At 38.5% G+C, this 27,692-nt stretch overlaps 1 protein-coding gene across 1 annotated transcript in view; it reads right to left on the reverse strand.

Moving 5' to 3' along the window:
• Positions 1 to 27,692, reverse strand: part of ntsr1 (neurotensin receptor 1 (high affinity)) — an 89,151-nt gene that overhangs the window by 24,618 nt on the left and 36,841 nt on the right. The window contains exon 2 of the mRNA XM_044352055.1: positions 7,045 to 7,246. Within this exon, the coding sequence (XP_044207990.1) occupies positions 7,045 to 7,246 (202 nt within the window). The remainder of the gene's footprint in view (positions 1 to 7,044; positions 7,247 to 27,692) is intronic.

Raw genomic sequence — 27,692 nt, forward strand, 5'->3', positions numbered from 1 at the left:
CCTCTCTTCTCTCTGTCAAAGAAACAGATGGCAAGCGGCCTTATTCAGCTGCAGACAGCACTAGCTGAAAAAAGCCCAGCCCTGACTGCATCAATGAACACTATGTTAGGCACAATGTGGTGAGAAAAAACAAATCACACATCCTGCCTGACATTGCAACACTCAAAAGCAAATCTGTGCCAGTACCAGCGAGCGCAGTGAGACCTGCGCTCGCCCTGGGAAATGATGATGCGGCGAAAGGCATTCCTCACACAGGAATAATGCCTCACACCTACATGCTGACCAGAGCGAGGAAGCTTCTTGTCTGCTTAGTGTCTCCAGCTGTTCGCGCCCTTCTTGGGACCAGCATATACAGCTCACCACTTAGGGTTACGTTAGTGCAGCCCGCGGTGTTACTTCTTCTTTAGAGAGTAATACCCGGGGCTCACTCATGGACCAAGGAGAGGAGACACCAAGTCTGCTCCGCTCCCCTCTGGCTATTTCTGTGGGAAATACGGAGGGTGACAGACACAAAAGCTGATACTGTGTTGAGGCAGCTGACAGTGATGCATTCACAGACCACTCTGTCAGCTTGGTCCTTTTGATACTGGCCCCCCATGGGCCAGTCTTCTAATTATGGAAGGTTTAGCAGTGGACAGGGCCGAATCAGAATATCACAGCTTCCTGGCTGCTGCCCCCCAGCTGACCACCTGTCCTCTGACACAGTGTTACGAAGAATGGCATCATCACAGCTGCATGTTATAGGAGTAGATGGACAAACACTGAGACTGGGTTATTCTCTCCAGTTCTGCTGTGCTCCTTCTAAGAGCACCTATCCTCCTGAGAGGAGATAGATTTTCTCTCTGAAGAGATCCGTGACCTGTTATTGAAACAGACTGTCTCGATCATTCCCGCTCATGACAGACAGAAGGCGAGAAGACGAGAGGATTCAGACCCATTTTGGATCTCCACATTCTAAACCAATGCATCGCCAGAAAGATGTTCTGCATGCTGACCATCAGAAGATTGCTGGAACTGGTTCAACTAGGCAACGGGTTCACCATCATCAACCTGAAAGATGCTTATTTTCACGTTGGTTTAGTATAGTTTTTTATAGTTTATTTGAGGATTTTCAGTCAGGATGTAGAGTGCATCATAGCACAGTGACAGCACTGGTTAAAGTTACAAATGATCTCTTAACTGCATCGGACAGGGGACTTATCTCTGTGCTTGTCCTGTTAGATCTTAGTGCCGCATTCAACACAATTGATCATCAAATCCTATTACAGAGACTGGAAAATTTAATTGGCATCAAAGGAACTGCATTAAGCTGGTTTAAGTCCTATTTATCAGATCAATTTCAGTTTGTACATGTTAATGATGAATCCTCCAGGAAGGCAAAAGTTAGACACAGAGTTCCACAAGGTTCTGTACTTGGACCAATACTATTTACCTTGTATATGCTTCCTTTGGGTAATATTATTCAGAAACCCTCCATCAATTTTCATGGCCATGCAGATGACACCCAAATATATTTATCAATGAAGTCAGATGAGACCGACCAGTTAACTGAACTCCAAGCATGCCTTAAGGACATTAAGACCTGGATGACCTACAATTTTCTGCTACTTAACTCATACAAAATTGAAGTCATTATGCTTGGTCCTAAACACCTTAGAAATACATTATCTAATGATGATTACCTTGGCCTCCAGCACCACTGTAAGGAATCTGGGAGTTATTTTGGATCAAGATATGCTCCCACATAAAACAAAATTCAAGGACTACTTTTTTTCACTTAGGTAATATTGCAAAAATCAGGCACATACTGTCTCAAAAAGATGCAGAAAAAATCCACGCATTCATTACTTCTAGGCTGGATTATTGCAATACCTTATCATCAGGCTGCCCTAACAAGTCTCTAAACACTCTCCAGCTGGTCCAGAATGCAGCTGCACGTATACTGACTAAAACTAGAAAGAGAGATCATATTTCTCCCATTTTAGGTTCGCTAAATTGCCTTCCTGTAAAATCCAGAATTGAATTTAAAATCCTTCTCCTCACCTACAAAGCTCTTAATGGTCTAGCACCATCATATCTTAAAGAGCTCATAGTACCCCATTACCCCACTAGAACACTGCGCTCTCAGAATGCAGGCTTACTGGTGGTTCCTACAGTCTCCAAAATTAGAATGGAAGGCAGAGCCTTCAGCTATCAGGCTCCTCTCTTGTGGAACCATCCTCCAGATTCGGTCCAGGGTGCAGACACCCTCTCTATGTTTAAGAGTAGGCTTAAAACTTTCCTTTTTGATAAAGCTTATAGTTAGGGATGACCAGGCTCACCTTGGATCAGCCCTTAGTTATGCTACTATAGGCCTAGACTGCCAGGGGACTTCCCTTGATGCACTGAGCTCCTCTCTCCTCCTCTCTATCTGTATGTATTCATATACCATTACTGCATGTTCATAACTTGACTTCTTCCCCGGAGTACTTTGTGCTTTGTCATCCGCAGGAAACCCCAAGGAACAAGCTCTAGCCCGTGGCCATGGTGACATCCTTCTCCAGCTGTTACTGCTGTTTGCTGTTGCTAGTTATGTATCTATTGTTGTTGTTGTTCTGCTTCTCTGTGCCCACTAACCTTTCTTTCTCTCTCAACCCAACCGGTCAAAGCAGATGGCCGCCCACCTAGAGCCAGGTTCTGCTTGAGGTTTCTTCACGTTAAAGGGGAGTTTTTCCTTACCGCTGTTGAATTGAATTGAACATATACATAATAAATCAGCATTTTAAATTATAGCATTGGTTGTTTGGGCTTATGATGATTACCAGCTGCTTACCCACATTTGATTTACTGATACATCACTGACTAGATAACAGTGATGAATATAATGGTTTTGGTGGCGCATTCGCTCAGTTGGAGTGAGTTAAGTGCAGATCACTGAAAGTTTGTTGGAGTAACTAAGTTGATTTATAAAGGTCTTATTTTTAAAGTGTGCGCACATGCGTTAATTTGTGTGAAAATATGCTGACTGACTGTGTTGTCTGCTTTTCCTGCCACATGGCTGAAAAGCTGTGGACTCAAGAGCATACACAAAACGGAACTGGAGCGTAGAAAATGGATTTGTGTGCAGGTCCCAAAATAAATCTGCGCAAATCTTTCGTGTTGCATTCAAGTTTGGTGAATGTTGAAGCCCAAATTAGTGCCATTGTTCCTTAACAAACTGTTTTGACAATGCTCACCTTTGAGGGAACAGAAAACTTGGGAGTCTGAAACAAACGCTATTGTAGCTTATTAGCTTTGTTGCACCATCAGTTGTTTCATTTAACCCTCCTATGTTGGAGTATAAAACTAATTAAAATGCATGTTTGGCAGACAGTTATGAGACAGGAGTCAAAAGTATAAATACCAGATGTCTCTTGAATGAACTGTGTGAACTTTTTGTCCAGTTAGTGACTAAGCAAACTAGCTAGTCAGCTAGCAAGCAGATGTATTGTGCTGGTGTGACAGGGCCTTTATGCATTTATTTATTTTATTACATTTGACATCAAAGCATTGTCAAATAACAAATTGCTTATATCTACAGAAAAATTGATCTAGATTTATGTTTTACCCAAATAGAGCACAATGAAACTGAGTTAGTTAACTTCTAGCATGTACTTTGCAAAAATACACTGCTGATTTTCGATGTGTCATTTTGATGATGTAACCACAATTATGTAACCAGTGCTTTACAGTTAGCAATAGGCAGGCAGTCAGGCAAGCAGACACACTGAATATTAACATCAGGAATATCAAAATTAGGAGGCTTTTAGGTAGGGAAAAAAATCTGTTTTTTTCTTCTTAAATGTGAGGATTTGCTGCTTTTCTTAATATATCAATGAAAATTAAATATCTTTTAGACTGACTGACAAAACGAGCCATTAGAATACAGTGTATTTTTTTATAGAATCAAATAATGGTCATTAATATTTTGAGCTTGTGAAATGCTCTGTGAATGTGTAATAAAGTTTTGCAGCTGTACAAATATTTTGTGTATGTGTGAAAAAGTTTTGTACACACATATAATGTAAATGGACTGTACTTGTATAGTGCCTTTCTAGTCTTCCGACCACTCAAAGCGCTTTTTACACCACGAATCACATTCACCCATATTCATACGCCGAATGGTACAGGGGCTACCATGCAAGGTCCCAACCTGCCCATCAGAGGAAATCTAATCATTCACACACATTCACACACTGATGGCACGGCCATGAGGAGCAATTTGCGGTTAAGTGTCTTGCCCAAGGACACATCGACATGTGGACTGGAGGAGCCGGGAATCTAGCCGTAGATATATTTTGTGTATGTGTAACTAAAATTTGTGCAGGAATATTTTCAACAGTGAGGTTTCACAAAGTCAAAAGTGAGAGATAGACACACAAATTTCCTACTTTAGTATGTGACACTTAAGTTACAACTACAAACTGCAAGTTATGAGTATGAATTTTGACCCTGTTTTTACAGCTGAATCCAACTAGTCAAACATAGAGTCAATCTGTTCAATCAGAGGGTGATGGTTCCATTGCCTTCATCCCCCTGCAGGTCTTGAAAGATGGACGACAGCACCCTCTCTCAGGTGGGTTTAATTTTATTTGAGGATTCTGTAGATATTAATGGTAAGTATTTAATGTGTTGTGTATTTAGCTTGCTGTTAGTTCACTGTTATTGTAAGGTAACATAATTTTCCAAAAGCATATTTTCAAGTTCAGGAAGGATGCTGTATGTACCCGGATGTCTGAGCAGGTAAAGACGGGGAAAGTTTCTGCCAAAAACAAGAACCAAGACCCAGAGAGACATGAGAGCAGCTGCTCACTAACAGCTGTGTGTGTTTACAACAGAGAGCAGGACTCTGTGCTGAGACTCTGCTGCTGCTGCTATACAAGAACAGTCCATTTACCATTTAAATCGCCCCCCATATAGCTGTTTATCTGTGACTTGTAATCCAACCTTCTGGGTATATTTATTCTTGAGCCAAATAAATTCTTACAACTCTAAAAAGTCATAATTCATTTTGTTTAGCTTCTTAAAGACTGCATGTCATGATTAACTGTTAATTAATTTGTCCATGCCATTAGTGTAAATGAAGGTGAGGGTCTAGTAAAAATAGTTAATGGTACAATGGTGTAACAAACATGTATTTGTTTAGAAACAATTCACTCGAGTCACTTTATTGTAAAAGACGCAGTGGCAAAAGAAAAATTACATAGCAAATAAAATGTACATAAGTAACCTATTTACAGTATAAAGCATCTCAGACTATTTATAATTGACAAATTGAAATGGAAGCTACATCCTCATTCAGATGAAACTGTGCTTTCTGTGACACACTGGATATCAGATTCTCCAAAAACAGCAATTTGGGATGACAAGTGTGTGACCTGGACCAAGAGTTCCACACTGGCATGCAAATACTGTCTGTTATCCTCTGCTGTGTCTGGCAGGTCAGCTATTACCTAGGTGTAATACTTGATCCTCTGTGCAACACTCCCCCCCGCAATATATGTGCCTCCATATACAGCAATGTTGAAATTGTCTCTAGTCATTGGTTGTAGCACTTCCTCTCCACAGCTGTCTGTATATCCCTGCATTTCTGGCCAACATCCTGTGCACCATTTTCCACAGCCCCTATTTTCCTGTCCACTGCTCATACTTCCAACAGATCATCCAAGAAACCTATGCCAAGAAACAGAATAAGATTAAAATGCAAACCTATCACAGCACAGAAAATATAATCAACTTCCTGCAAATTTACTGGCTTACTGTTACCATCAATTTTACCTAAGCTAATATATATATAATAGCTAATGCTAGCTTTATCTTAGTAAGTAAGTCAATATGAATCTGATACTGTCTTCAAATTTAGCTCTAGCTCCTAAACAGTCCTCCTAAAGGAGCTAGACTGTCCTAAATCCACAAAATTGTAAACACAAAGAATTGAGCTAGTGTTCATGTCTAACTATATGTCATTACGGTACATGTATCATTCTTGGTTTTCCTCCAGCCTGAAAAGTTCCTTTCCAGCGTTCATGCTACTACTTTGGAAATGCCAGCAGAAATTTGCTAACATCCTAAAGCTACATTACTGTTCTATTCTGGGTACATAAAGCAGCCTTCCCGAACTTGAAAATATGCTTTTGGACAACTGCATTGCCTTACAATAACAGTGAACTAACGGCAAGCTAAATACTGAACACATTAAATATTTACCATTAATATCCACAGTATCCTCAAGTACAATTAAACCCACTTGCGAGACCGCACTCATCCATCTTTCAAAACCTGCAGGGGGATGAATGCAACTGAACCATCTGCCTTCTGATTGGACAGATTGACTCTACGTTTGACCAGTCGCATTCAGCTGTTAAAACAGGGTCAAAATTCATACTCTTAACTTGCAGTTTGTAGTTGTAACTTCAGTGTTGCATACACAGATAGCAAATTTGTATGTCCATCTCTCATGTAACTTCATTGTCGCACACAAAGGTTGGAAATTTGTGTGTCCACCTCTCAGACCTTGTGAAACCTGTTTCACTGTTGAAAATATTGTTGCACAAATTTTAATTACACATACACAAAATATTTCTACAGCCACAAAATATTACTGACCCTTATTTGATTCCTTAATTTTTCACTATCATATGACATTTTATCAAGTTTACTTCTAGCCCCATGACACCTTGTATTAATTATGGACATGAATTTCAGTTATTCTTTTTACTGAACCAGCATCTGTGAAAATTAGTGGTATTAAATAAGTGTCTTTCTTTTTCAATAACTGGAAGATGAGCCCACAATTCATGCAAATTGTCATGGGGCTAGGAAATAAGTCTTGAGGGGTGTCAAGATGCCGCCAGTTCCAAAGCTCAGAATTTCATGTTTTGAATGAAGGCACAACATATTCTAGACAATCTGACAAACTGGTCAATTAAACAGTCCTCTCCATCTACAAAGAGGATGACATGGGCTATAACATGCTGTGTTTATGTATGTGTGTCTATGTTGTGGGAGTAGGGAGTGTTCACTTACGAAGAACAAGAACTCCATGGCGAAGGGACTGAGCACGGTTGGGCTCCACAGTGACATTCAGCATGGTGGGATTGCCGCCAATGATGCAGACACGGTTGTCTTGCTCTGCCTCACGGAACATTCGCAGCAGTTGATTGGCTATGACCCCGTTCAGTGCCGATATGGCCACCATGGGTACCACGAAGGACAGAAATGCGTTTACCTGTTCAGGGAGAAAAGGCAGTAGTCTGGTAAACACTGGTTAGATTGTGGAGCTAACACACGGCTGAAGGTCAGGTAAAACATATCACATCCTAAGAATGTTTTTCTAGAATGTTTGACCTAGATCAGTGGTCATAAACCTGGGTCATGAGATAACTTTGAGATGTCACAAGATTATTTACCGGGTAAAAGTTTATAAAAAATCTAAAAAAAATCAAAATAAGAATAGAAAAAGAAACGTGAAAGCAGACACCTACTGTAGTGAGAGAGGGATAATGGACAGGGTGTAAAAATAGTGGTGAAAGAAAACATGTAGGGAGAGAGGAAATGAGGGGCAGCAAGGTGCAGGTGAACTGAGTGACAGTAGGACGAATCACAGGCACATACCTGAAAGAAAATTAGGGGTGCTGCGTAAGAAATTGAGTACAGCACTTTTTTTGCTTTTCAAAACCTTTTTTTACAACCAGTGTAATGCAGTTCTCCTTTCATTAATTAATTTAGCAGACATGTGAAGCAATAGTTTTCAGCTCTGTCTTTGTTTTCCCTGGCAAAGGAATGATGGATTTGTGTGAATCATTTTCTTCACACTGTGTTGCCTTGCTGTTGATAGAACATAAAAGAGCGAGAATAAAGTGAGTGGTGAGGATTAATGAGCAAGAAGAATGGAACGAGAGCGGAAAGGCTAAAAGTTGAAAGAGAGAGGAGGTGCTGCTAGACATCATTTATGACAGCAGACTTCTTATTAGACCTACTGTGTGACTGTGGAGCAAGTATGCGAACAATGAGAGAGGTTGGTGAAAAGAGGAACCGTGCAGGGATGTGTGTAGTGCTCATTTGTACAGATATTTGCTTAATCAATGTAACCGTAACAGCTTTACATCTCTTCTTCCCTACAGCATTTTCTCTCCACCTACTACACACTCACACAGACACAAACGGACGCAGTGCTGTTGTTTTTCCAAGGGATAATCATGGATGAAAAATGTTAATGGCTTTAATGAACAGGCTGGCTGACTTCTGAGGGTCCCCTGCCTCCTAGACATTGATGACTGATTAAAGTTGAAAAGGAGAGCAGAAGAAAAGCAGTAAGGCAAACCCTGGCTGCAGAGTGAGACAAAACCTCAGCTTTTGGAGGGGGGGGGATTTGTGAAAAGCAGCCAAAAAACTGGCAGAGCTAATGTGGATAATTAGAATGATTGAAGGGGAAAAGGGTGACACACAAAAATAAATAAGTGAAATTAAAAGTCTGGCAAACTTTGGAGTGACTCATGCATACAGGGCTTAAAATCTAGGCGTCAGTTTGCAAAACATTAAAACTAATGTGTAGTTTTACACCAGGCCTTCCAAAACTACAGAACTTAATGTTCCCTTCACTGACTGCTGGCATAGCTTCAACTGTGTACAATATATAACCTATAACCTATTTTCTAATTTACCTCCTTGTCACTGGAGATTTACGACTAACTGCTGTTGCACTTGTATTTTCTTTAGGAAGTGAGTGAAAGTGGGTGGTGAGAACTCTGATAAGAATACCACAATATTTTTACTTAAATGAGATGCTGTTTTTTCATTGGGCACTTGAGTTAAAAAAACACCCTGCTATGTTTGTGGACACAGAGTTGTTGGGGCATAAGAGCTCAGCATCATGGCACTTGCTGGTAATATTAATGTTTATATGAACACACTGAGATTTGCTAAAGGTTTGTGCAGGGATGTGTATGTAGTTTTGTTGTTTTGGTTGTGTTTTTTAAATTCATTGTCCCATCTAGTTTGGTGAGGTTCAGGGACATAACACAAAGGAGGAACAAACAATGAAATACCTGCATACAAGCTTATCAAAAACAGGCAAGAGGTGCAAAAATCTTTGTCTTAGATATTCACAATATAGAAATTAACAAGACAAGGTTGATGTTCCTTCAAAAATTCAAATGTTTTATATGTAAAATGCCTAAATGTTGTGATTTGCTATAATAATGATTATTATGATTACGCATGCCAGATCTGCTGGTTATATTTTGTGTTACCATCACCAGACTGTTGCAAAATAAATACAGAAACCTTTGTGCTATATGCATACCAAACTTGTTGGTTATGATTAATTATTCTGCGTGGTTTCTAATGCAAATCACCACATTTTTAAACACAATGCAGGTAGACATGTTCACACGTGTTCATAAAAGTGAAAAAAAAGTAAAAAAGACATCATATAATCTTGGCAGCATATTTGAGCTGCTGTATTCATATTTGAAACTCTTCACATCCCAGGCAACAAGTTTCCTCTGAGGAAAACTCTCCACAGGATTACCAAACTGTCAGTGCATCATGATGGGGAAAGCTCTGTGTGCTGTGGAGGGATGCACTTGACAATGATCTGCCACTGGGTTCACAAAAATAGGGTCCTAAGAGTTAGTGGCTTTGTGAGGCTGTACTTATGCACATCTGAGCTTTGAGCTAAATGCTAACATGAGCTCACAATGACAGTGTTAACATGCCAATGTTTAACAGGTACAACCATGTTAGTTTAGTGTTTTAACATCATGCTAACATTTGCTAACTAGCACCAATGTTGCCTTCATAGCAGCTTTCTCACTAGATTTGGTGACTTTTAAAACCCCTTTAGCTACTTTTCTCAAAAAAGCGCCAAAGGACCAATCTAGTGACTTTGTGGGCAACTCCTCTCCCTTGAAGGGAGTTGCCAATATTACTCAGTGAATGTGCTGGCATGTGGCTGTGGCTCTTTGGACTGACTGTATTCAGTGAGCTGAACAGTCACAAGGAGCTTAAAAAATAATAATTGCTAATGATATAATTAGTTAGAGTCAGTTAAGTTTTGTTTGACTTAATTTACTTTATTTTTCATTTTTTAAAATCTCGTTTTAAGTTAGGTAATGTCACTGATATTCAATCTAATGACTTAATGAGCAGGCATTAGCTATTTTCCACTGGAAATATTTGGCAACACAATAAGCTCTAAACACAAACTACAGTAAAGGCTGTTTAGGATACATCATCTGGGAACTATGAATGTAATGGCATCTAATAGATGGTCAGTCTGTCCACTAATTTGCTCCTGAAGTTTTGTACAAGCAATCATGGTCCCCAGAGGATGAAGCCCTCTGGTGATCCCCTGACTTTTCCTGTAGCACAACCACGAGGTTGACATTTTTGATCGTACTAAAATATCTTTATAATTTTTGGTACAGATATCCTTGGTGACAAGAAGATGAATTTCAATAACTTTGGTCCATGCCAAATAAATTAACAGTGTCCTGTAAGGGTGTGTGCTTCCAGAGAAAGCATCAGTAGGCCAGTCATTCTCTTAATGCATGAGGTGCATGTGAATTTGCAGTACTATTGTACTGCCCCTTAAGTCTGGGCTTTGGCTCACTTTGGTTTTCCATAATTTACAGACTGCTTTGGAGGGATCCAGCTCATTCTCCCAAGACTTACATTTATACATTTATAGTTCTTTGTGCTTTCTCATCCGCAAGAGACCATGCTGACATGTTGATGTCCTTCCTCTGAACTTCACCAGCTGTTCCTGCTGTGGTTGCTGTTTGTTGCTGCTAGTCATGTATCTATTGTCATGTATCCACCCTCTTCTCTGTCTCTCTCAACCCAACCTGTCGGGGCAGATGGCCGCCTACCTAGAGCTGGGTTCTGCTTGAGGTTTCTTCCCGTTAAAGGGGAGTTTTTCCTTACCGCTGTCGCCAAGTGCTTGCTCATGGGGGAATTGTTGGGTCTCTCTCTGTAAATTAAAGAGTATGGTCTAGACCTGAATTGATCATTCTGCAGTCCAATGCCAATATTTAACGGCAATGCAGTGCTAGGGCATTCCATCTCCTCCAACAGAGAATGCTAGATTTTTTATTATTTAGTCAAGCCATTTTTCTATAACATTGAAAAGGGGGTTTAGCTGCCTTAATTAAGTCATATCTTAAACATACAGTAATGGCACCACATTGATATTTTAAATCAATTTTAAGAATAAAATAATAAAAGTGCCACATGCACAGGCATAACTTCCATTGCAGATGGAGAAACATGTTCCCCCTCACTCATCAAAATCCTTTTTGTCCATTCAACCTCAAAAGTTTAAGTTTGTTTAGGATTTTTTCAGTGAAATGTCTGTAAACTGTCAGTAGCCAAAATCCGGATGAGCGAAGAGACAAGTTAATAAAAATGTTGATACTCTAATTTGAGCCCATTCCAGAAGTAAAAGTCACATTCATTTTCTCCATAGACACTGTTACATGACTAGTTGAAGCACTTCCACTTGGAATTTCTGTAAGAAACATCAATTCACAGAGCTTAAAATCTTTGTATGTGTGTTGCCAGTGTGGCGAAAGCTAAAGATAACACTTTCACTAACTGATAATACAATCTGCAGTTTAAATGAATTCACTTTCAGATTCTGGGTTCATCTTGGTTTAATTCAACAACTATGGTGTGAATCCACTAAAGGTTTGACTTGCGCCTTCGATGTGCTGCTTCTCCATTTTAACTGGGGGGCTGCTTGCCACAATTTTTGCATTCATAGTGTACAAATGACACTATGAATGCTTTGAAGTGTTCGCTGTTATCACTGTTCAAGCTTTTATTTACTGCATGTTTTCCTTCTCGATGACCATAGGCTTTTTGCCTCACCTTCAAGTACTTTTGGAACAGCTAAAACACTTTTGTCTTCAGATCTGGTCAGATAACACGTTTTCAAGTGTACCCAGGCTTCCAAATTGTTGGAAGCTGTTGGCCATACTGAAAACAGTTACTGCCACCTCCTCAGCATGTTTTTGGGGGTAAAAAAAAAGAAATCCCTGCAGCTTTTGAAACCAAAGCTCTGTGCTCTTGCACATGTGTATGGTTTTGGTGAGTGGGGTAGAGTGGTGGTGATTCTAATACATAATTTATCAGCCACACCCTCAGTGTCACTCACAGTATGTCCATGTTTAGGAGAGAGAGATGGAGAAAGAGTAAGGCAGTGAGAGAAAAAAGAGCAATGTAATACATAATTATTATTATGTATTATGTTTTATTATTATGTTATTATACAAACACCAGCCAATTTAGTTTTAAAAACTATCATACCTGATCTGGCAAATTACTACTTTTTTTCCAACTGTGAATATAATTAGTTTTAATTACTATGTCCAAAATTGTGAGAAAACCACTAACGAGCCATGTTCACACTAACATCTGTTTTTCTGTTCTCCTTTTATTTGCAAGGTTTGAGTCATAATTTCTCTTTGCAGACAGACAGACTATCAGGTGAATGTAATGAAAAGCTGACATTCAATATTTGATCACATTTTGGTTGTATTTACGACATTCAAGAATTCTATATAGACTACAAGTTATTGATAGAAATCTACCAAAAAGAGCTTTGTATTGATATACAGTATATCAGTGGCGGCTGGTGACTCAAAAAATTGGGGAGGACAGGAGGAAAACTAACATGGAATCTTACAACAAACTGCATCAAACTATATCATTGTCCCCCACCTGATGAAATCTGAGGGGTGGGGGGCAATTTCATATGCCAATAAAACAATTTGCTTTCAAAAATAAAAACCCCAGAGTGGTGAAAAAGCTGCTTCTTTAAAGACATTTAGCATATACATAATGTCTCTAAACAAAGAAGTGCTCATTTTAGCCATGGAGTGGTTCAAATGTGTCATTTTACCAACAAAGTGAAATTCAAATTTATAGTACTGTTCTCATCAAAAACAAGATATGACATGATTTACATGTGTTTCCAATGTATTTTCTTAGTATACAGAAATATAGAAAGTACCACAAACCTTAAATCTGCTACAGTTACAGATCAGTGCTGAATACTAGAAAGATTGAACACTAAAAACATTCACAGATCTAAAAGTGTAGGCTCACATCAGAAAGTATGAATGCATGTATCAAATACATGACTTACACACCCTTATCTATATGTATGATATACAAAATATAGGCCTAGTCTACAAAGCTGAACCGTGAGTTTTGTGTTCATGTTAACACTTAACATGAACACAAAACTCACGGTTCGGATTGTATCACGGATTTGAGTCACAGATCAGATCATTATTAGGATCAGCGAAAAAAAAAGGGGGGAGACAAATAAAACTTTGTTTTCCATTTATTCTATAACACACTGACAGCCAGAAACAGCAAGGAACTTTTGCCCATGGTCTTAAATGAAAACAACATTTAAGATGTCCGATGTTTAAATAAAATAAAATAAAATATATAAAATATTCAATGCTCAGTTATTGCAATATGAGGCATGAAACCTTCCTCTTTTAAACAGTGAATGAAACAGCCTCTGTCCACATCATCAAAACTTGATGATAACAAACATTCACCGCTAACATCAGTTAGCAGCTAGATAGCTAATTAGCTGCTCAGTTGCAGCACATTAAACAGCAGGTAAACATGACTCAAATGTCACATCGGACCCGTTAGATGCTGGTTTGATTGTTGCTCTTCAAAATCCCTGTTAGCAACGCGCTGTCTGTCCATGACTTGTACTTACAGCAGTTTGTTTACTTTGTCTTAAATGAGACATTAAATTTTGCAATTAATCCATGGTTCATATGCCTGCCGAACCGTGGGGGGCGATACGTACGGATCACGGATCAACTACAATCAGTTACACCACTAGTTAACACTTGTTATTCTAGCTACTTTAAGCTTATTACTCAATATACGGCTCAGCTTAAAACAAACTAAAGAAACTGTCAGAAGCAAGCAGCCAGACCTCCTGCACACTAACCATACAACATTAACAGGTGACTGAACAACCACTCAATTAAAAACGAATGAATGAGTGAGTCCAGACAGCTCACTGTAACTTCAACAAGCAAAGTCACGTTACCCACAACACATTATATGATCTCTGCTGCATTCTTGTTAAGGAGATAAAAAGCACAAAAAAGCCACACAGAGACATTTAACCATCAGAGATGAAATTAGCGACCAAAGAGACACAGAGAGAGAAGCTGTATCTGAGTCAAGTTATCTGACGTCTTCTTCTTTCTTTCATGGAGATGAAGTATTCATGTCATAACGTCCATTTGTAGCTGTTGGTCATCTTGTTTGTTAGTTAACAGAACTTTGTGGCTACTGGTTAACCAATCTGATATCATTAGCAACAATGACAAACAAGCTAACTCTCCTGGTTGTTTCTCTGGTTGCTTCTCTCCCCAGTCTCCACGGAAGCGTCCTGCAGCTGCTGCACTGCACAGACCAGATAATTTCTCCCGCTAGCTTAACAACAGTCCTTAACAGTCCTTCCATGGATGTATAAAGAGTCCTTCAGGCTGTTACAACAAGCTAACTGTTGCGTTGGCTAACACAAGGAGCTATCTACTGCTGCTAGTCTGCCTTACAGTGGAGAGAATTGAAGATGAATTCTGGAAACTATCATTGGACCAACTTGATGTCAATATTGCATTCTGGTTGTTGATTGGTAAGAGAGGACAGCCTCCCTTGGAGCGTCATTTTACGTGTCATGGCCAATCACAGATTAGCATGAAAAAACAAGAAATACATTGAGTCCAATGTAAGAGATCTCGCCCTGCGGAGGTTAGCAGGCACCCATCCTCCTCTGTCCCCCAGATGGATGTATACAGAGCACTGGATACAGGAAGAGCGCCAGGCTTTGAAGCCAATTTGAAATGGCGACCAAACCGTGTAATTACAATGTCACGTGATGCACACTGGCCCAAAAAGACTTTTTCTCATAGACTTATATTGTGAAAGAGACGTCTGTAAATCAGCCGATAATTTTTTCTGAGCGTCACAACCCCCACGAAATGACTTGTCTCACTATCAGAATTACATACGTTCGGTCTGATCACATTTCAAAAGCCTCGAAGAGCCGCATGATTGAATTGTTTTATCCCCATTCAAGTTAGCCGGAGGGCTAAACCAGAAGTAGCCAACTCAGCCAGCGAAAGTCACTAGTGTGCATGCTCTATGTGCCGCACAATGCGGAAGATCCGGGTACTTTCATACCGGGAAGTTGATTTTTTTTTGCTTCATGCCCACTGAGCAATTTTCATAGGAATGAACGGGGCCCCGCCTCCGATGCTGTATGCAGTTCTCTTTATACATCCATGGCCCCCCACTCCACCTCCACCAATTGCGGCCCATCATCTTAAGAGCTGGTGACCTTGCCACTCCTACCATTGTAAAGAACTGTTAAGTACGTCCTGTGTGCTCCTTTACTTTATTTTTGTAATCTTCATGTCCTAGTTCCAACTCTTCAGAACAGTTGTGAATACAGTATGTGCATATGACATCTCTATATGTGGAGGTCACCACAGTCACTCCCCTCTGAATGGCAGACACAAACTCTCTTCTTGAAAACAAGAAGAAACAAAAAACGTTTATACACACACAAAATGTGATTTGTGTAATCCACTGTACAACAAAGATTTAAAAAAGAATGTAGACTGAAGTTTTTACAGAAAGCAGAAGACTTAAATAAAAGAAAAGCAAATGGATCGCTGCAATTCAGTGAGACAGTTGGAATCCTTGTGGCAAAATTTAGACAGGTAGTTTTTTTGTGTCAGCTGTTACATTTTTAGATCAAATTATACCTTAGACTGCCTTTGGACTGCTCAGTGACTGTCTCGATTGCCTTTCACAGTTCTCTGTTAGACTGAAGTCCTTGTGATTTTGGTTTCACTGACAGATCTTGCTTTAAGACCAGAGGCCCTATTTTAGTAGTGGTGCAACAACCAGCTCAAGCAGCACACAGAGTTCGGTATATTTCTGAATTTGAAATTGGAATTGGCTGTCTGTGTGGTGTTTTGGTATTTAGTTTAGTGCAAATCTGCAGCCTCTCATTTATGAAGTGCTGCGCCAGAGAGCAGTACCATTATGTTCACTGTGTTTACCATCATTAAATTACATGTGAAGGACACAAGGCTGCTACAGTATAACTACACACACCTCTACATACAGCAGACTGGTCATAATTTAGTATTCTGTCCTTTTTTGTGAGACACTGGATTAACTGGGCTCATAAATCCAATGCATGATTACCTCTTTTTTTTTTTTAAGCAAAAAGTGGCATTTCATGTGTTATTCTTTAAATGTATTATGGTGAAAACACTGTCATATCAAGTATGATATGATGTGAACATTTGAGATGTGAGATACAGTAAAAATAATGTTGAATTCATTCATTATAGGCCTAAACAGCTTCACCAACATTTTTATGATTTATGCCTATCATCACTGTACTCATTTACTGTTTCAAAAAACACACTATCTGCCATCTGCTGCTGTGCACCATCCAGACAACAATACGATTTCCTGAAATAACTGAAATGTCTTTCCATTTGCTATCGTCATAATGCTTCACTGTGATTGGCTCAGCTGTCTCAGAGCTATCAGAGCAGTGATGTGACTAGCTGAGAGTGTATTTATTAATCACCACACCCACCCATCTATAATCAACTTCACTCAACCCTGTGGCACTTTGCACCGCTGCACCTATAAACCAAAATAGCAGGTGTGCTTGGAGACGACCACACAGCCTTTGGACTCAAGACCTATCACCTAGTTCTTGGTGTTAAATATTATATAGGTGTCCAGGCTCCTGTATGCCCTCAGGTTGTGTTTAGTGTAGTCTTGCTTCCCCACTTTCATAGTAAATATGTTAGGAAGCTCAGTTTTTTGCAACATTTCCATTTGCACAGACCACTGACTGTCCTGTATGTCTTACAAAGATATTTGAGTAGTTTTGAATCTCCAAGTAAGTTTGTTTGGCCTCACTAGTGGTGCAGAGGGTTACAACCCACATCAAAAGGTGATAGCAGGACATACCCTTTAATATTTGATTGACAGCTTCATTAATTAGTTAGATTTGAGAAAATGTCAACCTGTCAATGGGACTGTGTTGTTGAACAGTGAAACAAGAGGAACGTTTTGTTCAACTGGATGCCCAACAAGATGCCTGGTGTGTATGCAGTGAATTATTACCTAAACAAATTCCAAGCCTCTAGTGACAACAAAAAAGGATATTACTCTTAATACAACATTGGATTTGATACATGGTAAACAGGGTACACTTCTTTTGTCAGTATTTTGTTACAATTAAATGAGCCAGACACCTAGAATACTGTACATATTTTGCTTTTATACAATGTTGTAGCCAGCTTGTTTTCATCTCTGTCTCTGCCTCAAACATGCATTCACCACAAAATACAGACCTTGCACTTCAGTGGGTTGCTGTGTTGAATTAGTTTTGTGCATTATTATTTGAAGACTTCTCAAATATATTTGTTTACTATCACTTTAATAAACAAACCGACCATTCATTACATGTGTTAAACAAGGCGAGGCAGTATGCTGTATTTCCATCAGCTCCTCCAGACTCTTCAGGCTGTTAAGTCTCATCTGGCTCAAACATACAGCTTGCAGTTGTAGGGATCTTTTGTTATCTAACACTGTATGCCATCATTAAACTGTCACCTAGCAACCTCAGCCATGTGCATTTGTTCTTCTGTGATGTCTTAAGGTCATTTGCATTGTTTACATGCTGTCCTGATTTCATTTGTATAAAAGAAACCTACCATGCTGGTGTTTGATTAGAAGGGCCACAATAAACTATGGTGGGTTTTTAACAGTTTCTGATTTAACTTTAGATGCTTTGCATAGTATTTTTAATGTATACATTTGGATATGACATCCTATTATATCAAATTTCAAATTTCATTTTACATCAAGTTTTGAAGTGTTACTAGAAGCTTGGTGACGTAGGGACTACTCGCAGGGCTAGTTTAGGAACTATTGTAGCTGGAAACATGCCGGTGCTAGTCAATCACCAGTGCTGTTCAGAAAGGCACTATGCAATACAATAATGATTACTTTTTTCAGTAACACAGAAACAAGTAGTCTCAAAAATTGAAATTCAGTAATTACATTACAGTTACTAATCCTGGCTGTTTTGAGAGTTAATTGTTTGTTGTCCTACTGGGTGTTTGATGGAGGGTTGATATCAGTTTTGTCTCTCTGTGTTAGCTTGGTGAAGAGGCCTGAGGTGGGGGCAGACAGTTTGCCTCTACGAAAAGAGAAAACTGCACCTCCTGGTAACATGCATTTGTGCCAGCAACTCTTGTCTCAAAACTGTCTATAAACCTCTCTTTCGGGCAGTTTATACTTTGACACAGAGGGTTAAATAAAAATGGAGATGGTGAATCACGAATATGTTATGATAGCTTTCTCTGTTTTGAACTCTCTGGATCTCCATTCCCTTATATGTCAAAATTTACCAAAGTTTAATGCAACACAAAATCAAGTGTCAATGTTCACCAAAGTTTACCTTGACATAAAATAGTTGTGGATTTACTTCATACTTCAAGCAAACCCACAAATCCTCTTCTCTTTGTACTACATTGTGCAGTGTAAATTTCTCAGAGACCTTCAGTACAAAGTCAAGAGGTTCAGTGGCAACTGCCTTACACAGAAGTAGTCTCTGGTGACTGAAAACGTGAACGCTGTTATTAGTCCCCATTAGACCCTTCATAATGAAGGAACATGTCAGTGTGGCACATTGACAGAGGAATACAATATATCAGACTTTGGATACACACACAAGACTTGTAAGTCAATTCATTGTTGGTTTGACTCTGCACATGAGATTTGTTGACAATAAAAGAAATATAGAAAATCACCAGCCTTATCCTTTAAATGCTGGTCACTGGGCCCCCAAGTATAAAGTGCATTATAATATGTTATCTACACAGCAGCAGATAAGACATAATATGCCCTGCTCAGATTTTATTATGTTGGTGTAAACCCAGAGAGCTTGCAACAAGAAAAATGATTTGACTGTGAAGGGGTGTATAAGCTGCAGCTCACAAACGAAGAGGACTATTGCTTTTCTAACTGCGTTAGCTGCCTACACTCTCTGCCTTCTAGCAAAAACACTCACCTGGAATATCCATTAAAGGTAATTGGAAATAAAAACAGACCTTCTCCTAGTTTACTCATAAGAACAACCACAAATTGAAACACAACAGTCTTGTCTTGTTTTGTTTTGTTTCCATACCAGCACCACCTTAAGAACCTGGATGACCCTGAACACAACACTATGCACATATACCAGGGATGGAAATTAGCCCTGGCCACCAGCCAAATGCATGGGAATTTGTTATGTGGCTGGTGAAATTGCTAAACCTACCGGCCACAGTGGCCGACATGCTGTAACAATACCAGTTGAGTCTCTGTTGCAGTTCATAGCATTTAGTTTTAGTTTGTGTGTGACTGTGACCTTACTGTGAACCATCGTGCAGCCATGTGTGGCACAAGTGTGTAAATCTGACCAGCAAAAACTCAGATAGCCAGTCGAAGCCAGTCACCGACGGTTTTGATCAGTGGCCAATCGATTACAAACAAATAGCTTTATTGTGGGCACCAAAAATTTAAAATTGGCAGCTATTGAGGACCACAAAGCCTCTAAATGCCATAAGGAGATCTGCATTTGTCAGCTCTGGAGAAAATGGCTGGAATGAGTGTGTGTGTGTGTGTGTGTCTATGTGTGTCTGTGTGTGTGTGCGTATGTGTGTGTGCGTGCGTGTGTGTGAGTAGGCCTATATGGTTTTGTCAGTTTCAATTTTCAGGCTTACATACCAATATTACAAGACCGGGTGGGGTTACAACCTTTTTTCTTTTGTTTTTGTTTTTAAATATGTTATTGACTCACAAAATACAAACAAAAAGACAAAAGATATACATTTCTGACAATAAATCAACATACAAGTCCTATCATTTCTAAATCCCTCCAAATCAACTTACAAATCTAATACAACCCTATACCAATGCACCCCTCAAACAATATCAGTCATAAACTATATTACTATACTTTTGTCTCACAGCACAAATAACATGCAGTGTTGATACTGTAGAACAGCACTAAGAGAAAAAGAAAACAACATTCATTAGCCTAGATTAAAAAAAACAAAAAAAAAAAACCAACAAAAAAACAAAAACAAAATAAAATAAGATAAAGTGAATAAAATAGAATAAACATGGTAGTCTTGTTTTTTTTTCTGTGTTTGTTTTTAAAATTGACATTAAGTACTTTTCCACTGGCAACCATATTCCAGCGTAATCTGTCTCATTGTTTTGCAGTCGGAAAGCTACCTTTTCCAACTTAAAATGCCTTAATATGTAATTTCAGCTGCTAGGGGTCCTGAATCAAAACAATAACAAAAGATGGAGTGTGTTGACGGTGTGAAGTAGCATGGGATCATGGGAGTTGTTGTCTTCATTGTTAAACAACCAGCTTCCTCGGATTACTCCAGTGTTCATTGTTCAGGATGTTTTTACCGGGAGCCAAATTATCAACAGAGGTCTCCTCCTCTCCAAAAAAAACGGACCTGGTGACTAAAACAGGTAAAAACGCTGAATAAAAATCAGTGTTTCTCTGATGCTGTTCAGCTGGCACCAGGCTGTTAGCTAAGCTGCTGCTAATGTTTGATCAGCTTGTTTCTCTGATAATTTAAGATCCAGACATTCAGCAGGTTTCTACTGGGAGCCGAATTATCCACAGAGGTCTCCTCCTCTCCAAAAACAAATGTACACTGGGATTCAAACCATAAAAATATTGAATAAAGCTGTTTCATGTAAAAAAATCAATGTTTCTCCAACGATGTTTGGTGAGCACCGGACTTCTGGGAAGGGCTGCCAGCCAAGCTGCTGCTAACCTTCGCTCAATTTGTTTCTCTGATAACTTAAGATCCAGACATCCGATGACTAAAATCCGTCATCTGGTTAAAAGATAGAGTTAAAAACCACCAGTCAGTTTATAACAATTTCTGTCGAACAACCACAATGCTGACGTATTATCTTCTATGCATATACTCTTTGGTAGATGCCACTGTGGCAAACAGCCACAAGGCCAATGTATTATCTTGTTGGTGTATAATCTTTGGTAGATGCCATTATGGCGAACAGCCACAACACCGATGTCTGATCTTGTAGGTGTACACTCTTTGGTAGACACAATTGTAATGGACAAACACAACGCCAACTCATGCATCTTGTGTGCATATACTCTTTGGTAGAGGGGTATGACGCCATTGACAGGCAACCAAATGAAACAGACCACTACCTTCATTGAAATTACAGATTTCTCTGGGTTTGAAAATTGTTGCAAACATTTGAGATAATGTAAGTACACAACTCAACAAAACATAACATAGGTCTAGTTGTTTTTAGACATTTTAAAACGTAATTGTCACATATTATATCTTTAATCATTTCTAATGCTTCAGTGATCCATTCTTTCTGAGTTGGTGTATTTAAAGCAATTCAGTTATTCGTGATTACTTTTTTGTGACCATACATAATGAAAGAAAGATATTTTTATTCTTTGAAGATACTCCACTGAAGTTATGCAAATTTCCCAATATACATGATTGTGGTGTAAGTTGAATGACTATATTAGTGTAGTCCATTGCTTGCTTTGTTATACCAAAGATCTTTAATTTTATTGCAGTCTCACAACAAATGGAGCAGAGTTCCTTCAGCAGCACCACATTTTATACACTTACTGTCATCAAAACGTAATGATGTATTTCCATTTATTCCATTTTATGACCTTTTTGTTTACTGTTGTATTTGAATTCTGCCATAGTGGTTGATTTACTGACATAGTTGTGTTAATTCCAATGATCTTTGTACATGATTTCAAGATGTTAGATGACGCTTCGATTGGGCTTTGCATGATTTCCTTTGGAAATATTTTCATAAAATATAGACATTTCATGTCAATGTTTAAGTTTTATAACATATTTTATTTTATGTATTTCCAATTCCAAAAACGTTGGGTAGCTGTAGTCCACCTTTATTGTACGAATTAGACATCCTTACGTATGAACAATATGCCTTTTTTCCATGCCATATAAAGGTTGAGATTATTTTATGCAAATGTTCAAACCAGGTTTTCTGTATAATGACAGGTAACATCCTCAGAATGTAATTGACAGTTGGAAGAATATTCATCTTTACTATGTTCATATGACCCCACAGAGATATGGGAAGATTTGACCATCAATCTATATTTGACTTTATTTTATTAAATATTTATGTGAGATTTATATCTTGTGTTTGATAGCTATTAGTTGTAATACTTAATCTTAAATATGTTCACTCTGTTGGTTTCCATTTAATTTTTGTATTTTGTAGTTATACTGTAATGATTGTTTAAAGGCAGTAACTCACATTTTCCCCAATGTACATTGTACCCTGAAAGTAAGCCACGTTGAGTGATAACCTGTCTGATATAACAAAATGAGGAATCTACCTGTTAGATATAGGATGATGTCATCACAATATAGTGACATTTTATAGATTTGACTTCCAATTTTTATGCCTTTAATATACTTTTTAAGATCTTATTTTCTCAGCTAATGTTTCAATGATAAACATAGCATCCCACATACTCAGCTCTGCTGCTCATTCCACAAATGCATGTTCCTTACAAATGTGGCATCATTTAAAAGGGAAATAAACAGGCTTTCCAACAGTTTGAGATTTATTGACAAGAAGCATTGTTACAACAAAGAAATAATCTACCAAACACAAACTCCTTACTTTTTGTGCTCTGTTTATATTGAATAAAAGTCCTGAAGCTGGACATCCTGCATTCTGCAGGGCACTGAGCAGAAATGGCCATTCAATTTGGTCAAAGGCTTTTTCAGCATCTGAGATACACAATACACAAACACTTTTTTGCATAATGAATGATATTGAATATTTTCCTTGTGTTGTCAGATGAATGTCGATTTTTCATGAAACCAGTTTGGTCAGTGTGTATCAGTTTTCTGATTACCTGAACTAATCTGGCTGCAAGAATTTTGGCCAAGCCCATAGGAAAGCAAAATCCAAGAAGAGATCTCATAGTTGTTTCTTTCATTCCTCCTAGACACAAATAAGCTATTTTTAAGACTAAGGTGAGACTACTTCCTATTTCTCAAATTCAACTCAGGAGAAACAACCACATATAATCTTTTTTATGCCTTACTCTGTTCAAGAGATCTCTTATGATTTAGAGATAAGTCTTAAATAAGTCTAATTTAAGTCTCCTGAACATGAGACCATGAGATCAGAGAAAGAGCTCAAAGAAAGCTCAGCTGACACCTAGGATCTCATGATTCTTCTCAAAAATATCTCAGTTTTCTCATTGTGACATCAACAGAAACAACCACATATAACTTATCTGTGTCTTACACTGATAAAAGAAGAGATCTCTAAATGATCTTAAACAAGTAATTTTAGTCTCCTGAACATGGATCACAGAAAGCTCCAAGAAAACTTTGTTATGACTCCTAGGATCTCATGATTTTTCAAAAATATGTCTCGGTTTTTCGGACTCCAGTGTTACTCCTCATTCTGCCAAACAGACTGGAGTAAGTTAGCAGGTGCGGAGATCGAGCTCAACAAAAGGCTCGCTCAGAAAAAAAAAAGCGTGCAATGGAAATTAATGTAATTAATTAATGTCCTATTGGTCACATAGGCTGTAACTTCACTTGAGCTTCACTGATTGGTGGTCGACTGCATGAGTGACCCAATAACATACAAATGTCTGCAGGTGGTGGTACACTCCTATTTGGACCGCTAACTTTCGAGTGGGCGACATTAAGTTGAGGAGTGAAGTTGCAGGTAAGTTTTCAACGTCTTACATATAGTTGTGTAACCATCGACATCAGTATGCATTAACACCCTTGATAGAAAAAAAATCTATCTTTCTTGTAGCTTAGCACTGCAAATTAGGTTCGTCATGTCTTAATTCAAGGCTCCTTTGTCTCCTTTGTTTGTTTGTTTGGTAATGCTCTTGATTCATCTTAAAAGTTATCACGGGTTCATGAGGACCATTTTTGTACACATCTACTAAATGTTTTTAGTTAAATAGTGCAACACTAACTGCTAGCTTTGCCATTTTTCTATGGGATTTCCTATCGTATTTGTATGTTGTAAGCATTACGCTAAACAAGGATTACTGTCCTGTCAGCCAGTTCAGTTTGTGATGCTAAGTGTCATATTTATTAAAGTAAAAGTCCTGCATTCAAAACGTATGTAACAGTCAACATTTTTTTCTGTTCAGTGTAGTTTAAAATCATCAGATAAAGTCTTCAACTGTTTCTTACTGTTGGAGGAAAACCTCCATAAACATATTGTTGAACTTAACAGAGGTAAACATCTACTCTACTCCTAAAAGACCATTTATGATTTCTCATAAAGAGACATTAACTCATTCTGCAAACATTTAGCATAATTCGATAGGGGTGCGCAAAAAAATTGATTCACATAAAAATCGCGATTCTATCTCTGCTGATTCAGAATCGATTCAGAAATTCCAAGAATCGATTCACATTTTTCAGTCTTGCCACGACGCTGTTTTCCATTTTTTCCTGACTTCCCTGACATATCAGTGGAGTGGAGAGTTTTTGTTAATGTCCATGAATGTATGAATGTATTCACTTATTTGATTTTGATTTATGGATCTTCAAATAGAAAGTTATTGACTTCCACTGTTTAGTTTGCAGTGGTGCTGATTGCAAATTAGAGTCAGACTGAATGGGACTATGGTCTGAGATAACTATTGGATGTATTAAACTCTGTGTCACATTTCTAACAATTTCTTGGGAGATCAGGAAAAGGTTGATTCGTGAGTAGGTTTGATGTCTGAGTAGAGAGTGTAATCTCTGACATCATGATGTATTGTCCTCCAAATGTCCAAGAGACTGAAAGTCTGCATTACTTTCAGCAGTGAAAATATAGATTTTTTTGGTTGACATATCTTCCCACTTTTATCAACTTGTGGGTTTAATGTTAGATTTAGATCCCCTCCTGAAATTATTATTGAGCTGCAAAAATCTGATAATTTATGGTCAGTTGTACTGAAGAATGATGGACTATCTTCATTAGGCACATTTATCAAATATTTACGAAAGTAATACTGTTTGACTTTAAGGAACCATTAATAAAAATATATCTTCCTGATGGGTCTTGATATATTGTTAACTTTGAAGATTGTCCAGCACCAATTACCTCCCCAACCCACTCTCTTTTTAGATGTTGCAAATTTCCATTTTTAAAATGTAAGAAATGACAATATCTGGGGAAAAGCTTTTTAAATGTTTTAAAATTTTACCACATTTGACCTGATTGTTAGCACCATTCACATTCCAAGATATAATTCTTAGCTTTGTGTTATTCATTAGGCAACAGAAAATGTGTTGAACAAATTTGTATGTTTCTTCTCTTCAGTATCAAGTGCAAATAAATGCAGTATACTGTAAGTTTAGCATCATGTTCCTGAAATTGTTGAGGACTACATACATTCCCTCGATCGCTCCCTCCCCTTCCACTGTCTCCTCCCTTTCCGACCTCCCCCATCCCCACCCAAACCCCCATGCCTTCACATAACCTAACACAGAAAAACAAAATATTAAAAAACATGCAAACAAACAAACGATCAAAAAAAGAAATTCGACGAAAGATGCAATTGGCCACTCCCTAGCCACGTTAGTTATAGTCATTTGAGCCGGGGGAAAAAAGAAAGAGAAGGAAAAGAATGCCTTGCTTCTATCGTGATTGGACTAAGCAGCCTCCGTCTCCACAGGATCCCTTTACCATGATGGCAAGCTTCAACTTAGAGTCAGTGAACTTTGCCACAACACAACGACAGCTCTGTTTTCCAGCCTTTGTCTGCCCGATACGGTGAACTCTGGAGAAGCGAATAGCTTCCACCTCTTGCACCTCCATCTTCAGGCTGTTGTTCATAAATTACTTGACTAGCCACTCTGTTGTCTGGTAAGTTTCTTTGGTTTGTTCAGGAAGCCTGTGAACTATTATATTGTCTCTCATGCTTCTGCATTGCATATAGCATGTCATTTGCCATTTTAACATTTTTTGTTCTGCTGTCAGACTTTTGAGGCTGTTAACCTTGATCCTAAGCGATGCGTTGTCTTCCTTTAAGACCTCAATCAGGGAATTGTTAAACCCAGCGATTGCTTTAACTCTTCAACATCGTCTGTTAACCTTTTCATTAGATCAAACTTCTGCAGCTGCTCTTTCATCATTGTTATAGACTCAGGTACATCATGGAGGTCCACTGATATGTGAGAGTCTTCAATTTCGCTTGAGCTAAGCTGCTGCCTGCCATGTTTGCTGTTGCGTTAACTTGGCATTTTGTAGTAATATGCATCGATAAAAGACTCCAAATCTTCAACAGATTCATCCACAGATTATTCCAGTTTAGTGTATGCTTGGATGATCACAGATTACACCCAGTTTAGCGGCATGATAGGGAAAGTTGGCACAGAGTACTGCACAAGAATTCACACCATCGGCCATCTTCCCTCACCCTCCACCATTTTTGATGGTCTCATAATTCAAGGAATTTATATTGTTATAATTATTGAATAATAATACTTTAAAACATTATTAATACTAATGACCTTTACAGATATGGACCTTACAAACCAGGATGTGTATGTGTGAACTTCGAACAGTGCACCCAGTAGTTGAGATTGGTATTGCAAGATATACACAATTGTTTCAAATTATACACATTTGCCTGCCATATTATACACAAATTGGCTACCTGCCTACTATGTCATATGAATACATCAAGAAGATTTGCCGTGCTCGCAGCCGGGTGGATTTTAAGATTGGAGTTGCTCTTCAGGATCATGGGATTTCATTAAGAGTGAAAAGTAAGTCCTTCATATTTATATTTTGAATGTAAAATGAAAACTTAATGTCTGATAGCCTCAATGGACTTAAAGTACGGTAGCGTTACAACTTATTTAATTAATGTGTTCATTAATGTTAGTTAATATGTTTACTCAGAAATAACGTTACTCTCAAGACTATCTCTCAGTGCAGTGAGTTAGCTTTTAACTACACCTGCTTATATACAGGTTTTATCATTTATTTTATTATTAAAACATGTCCTTTATGGCACATTTGATGAATGCTCATCAGCTGAAAATAGCGATAGCCGGGTGCTGCACATGCTGCACACACACACTAGGTTCACTGTCATTTAAAGCCCGTAGTGATTACCTGTCATTCACCTGGCTAATTTTTATTCATCTTTTGTCTTCTGGTGTGCGTGGTTGACCACGTAAGTTATGACTGTTGTAAAAGAGGGACCTTATTAGTAGTTATTTCAATTTAATATGTTATGTAGTTATGGGAAACTGACAAGCTAACTTCAACTGTTTGTCCTGTAAACATGCTTCACGTCGGTGGATGTTATCACCATGTCAGGTAATGTATTCGAAATGCAGTGAAATTAAGCCTTCTGGAGGATTTTAACTCTGTGTTGTTTATGTGTGTAACTTTAACCAAGCTGTGCTGGTCTGTTTAGCTGGCTAACATTAGCTTTGTGCTGCTGGACACCTGTTTGGGGGTGTAGCTGCAAGGCA

Source organism: Thunnus albacares, chromosome 5 (genome assembly GCF_914725855.1).
Source record: "Thunnus albacares chromosome 5, fThuAlb1.1, whole genome shotgun sequence".
In the NCBI taxonomy this organism is placed as follows: Eukaryota; Metazoa; Chordata; class Actinopteri; order Scombriformes; family Scombridae; genus Thunnus; species Thunnus albacares.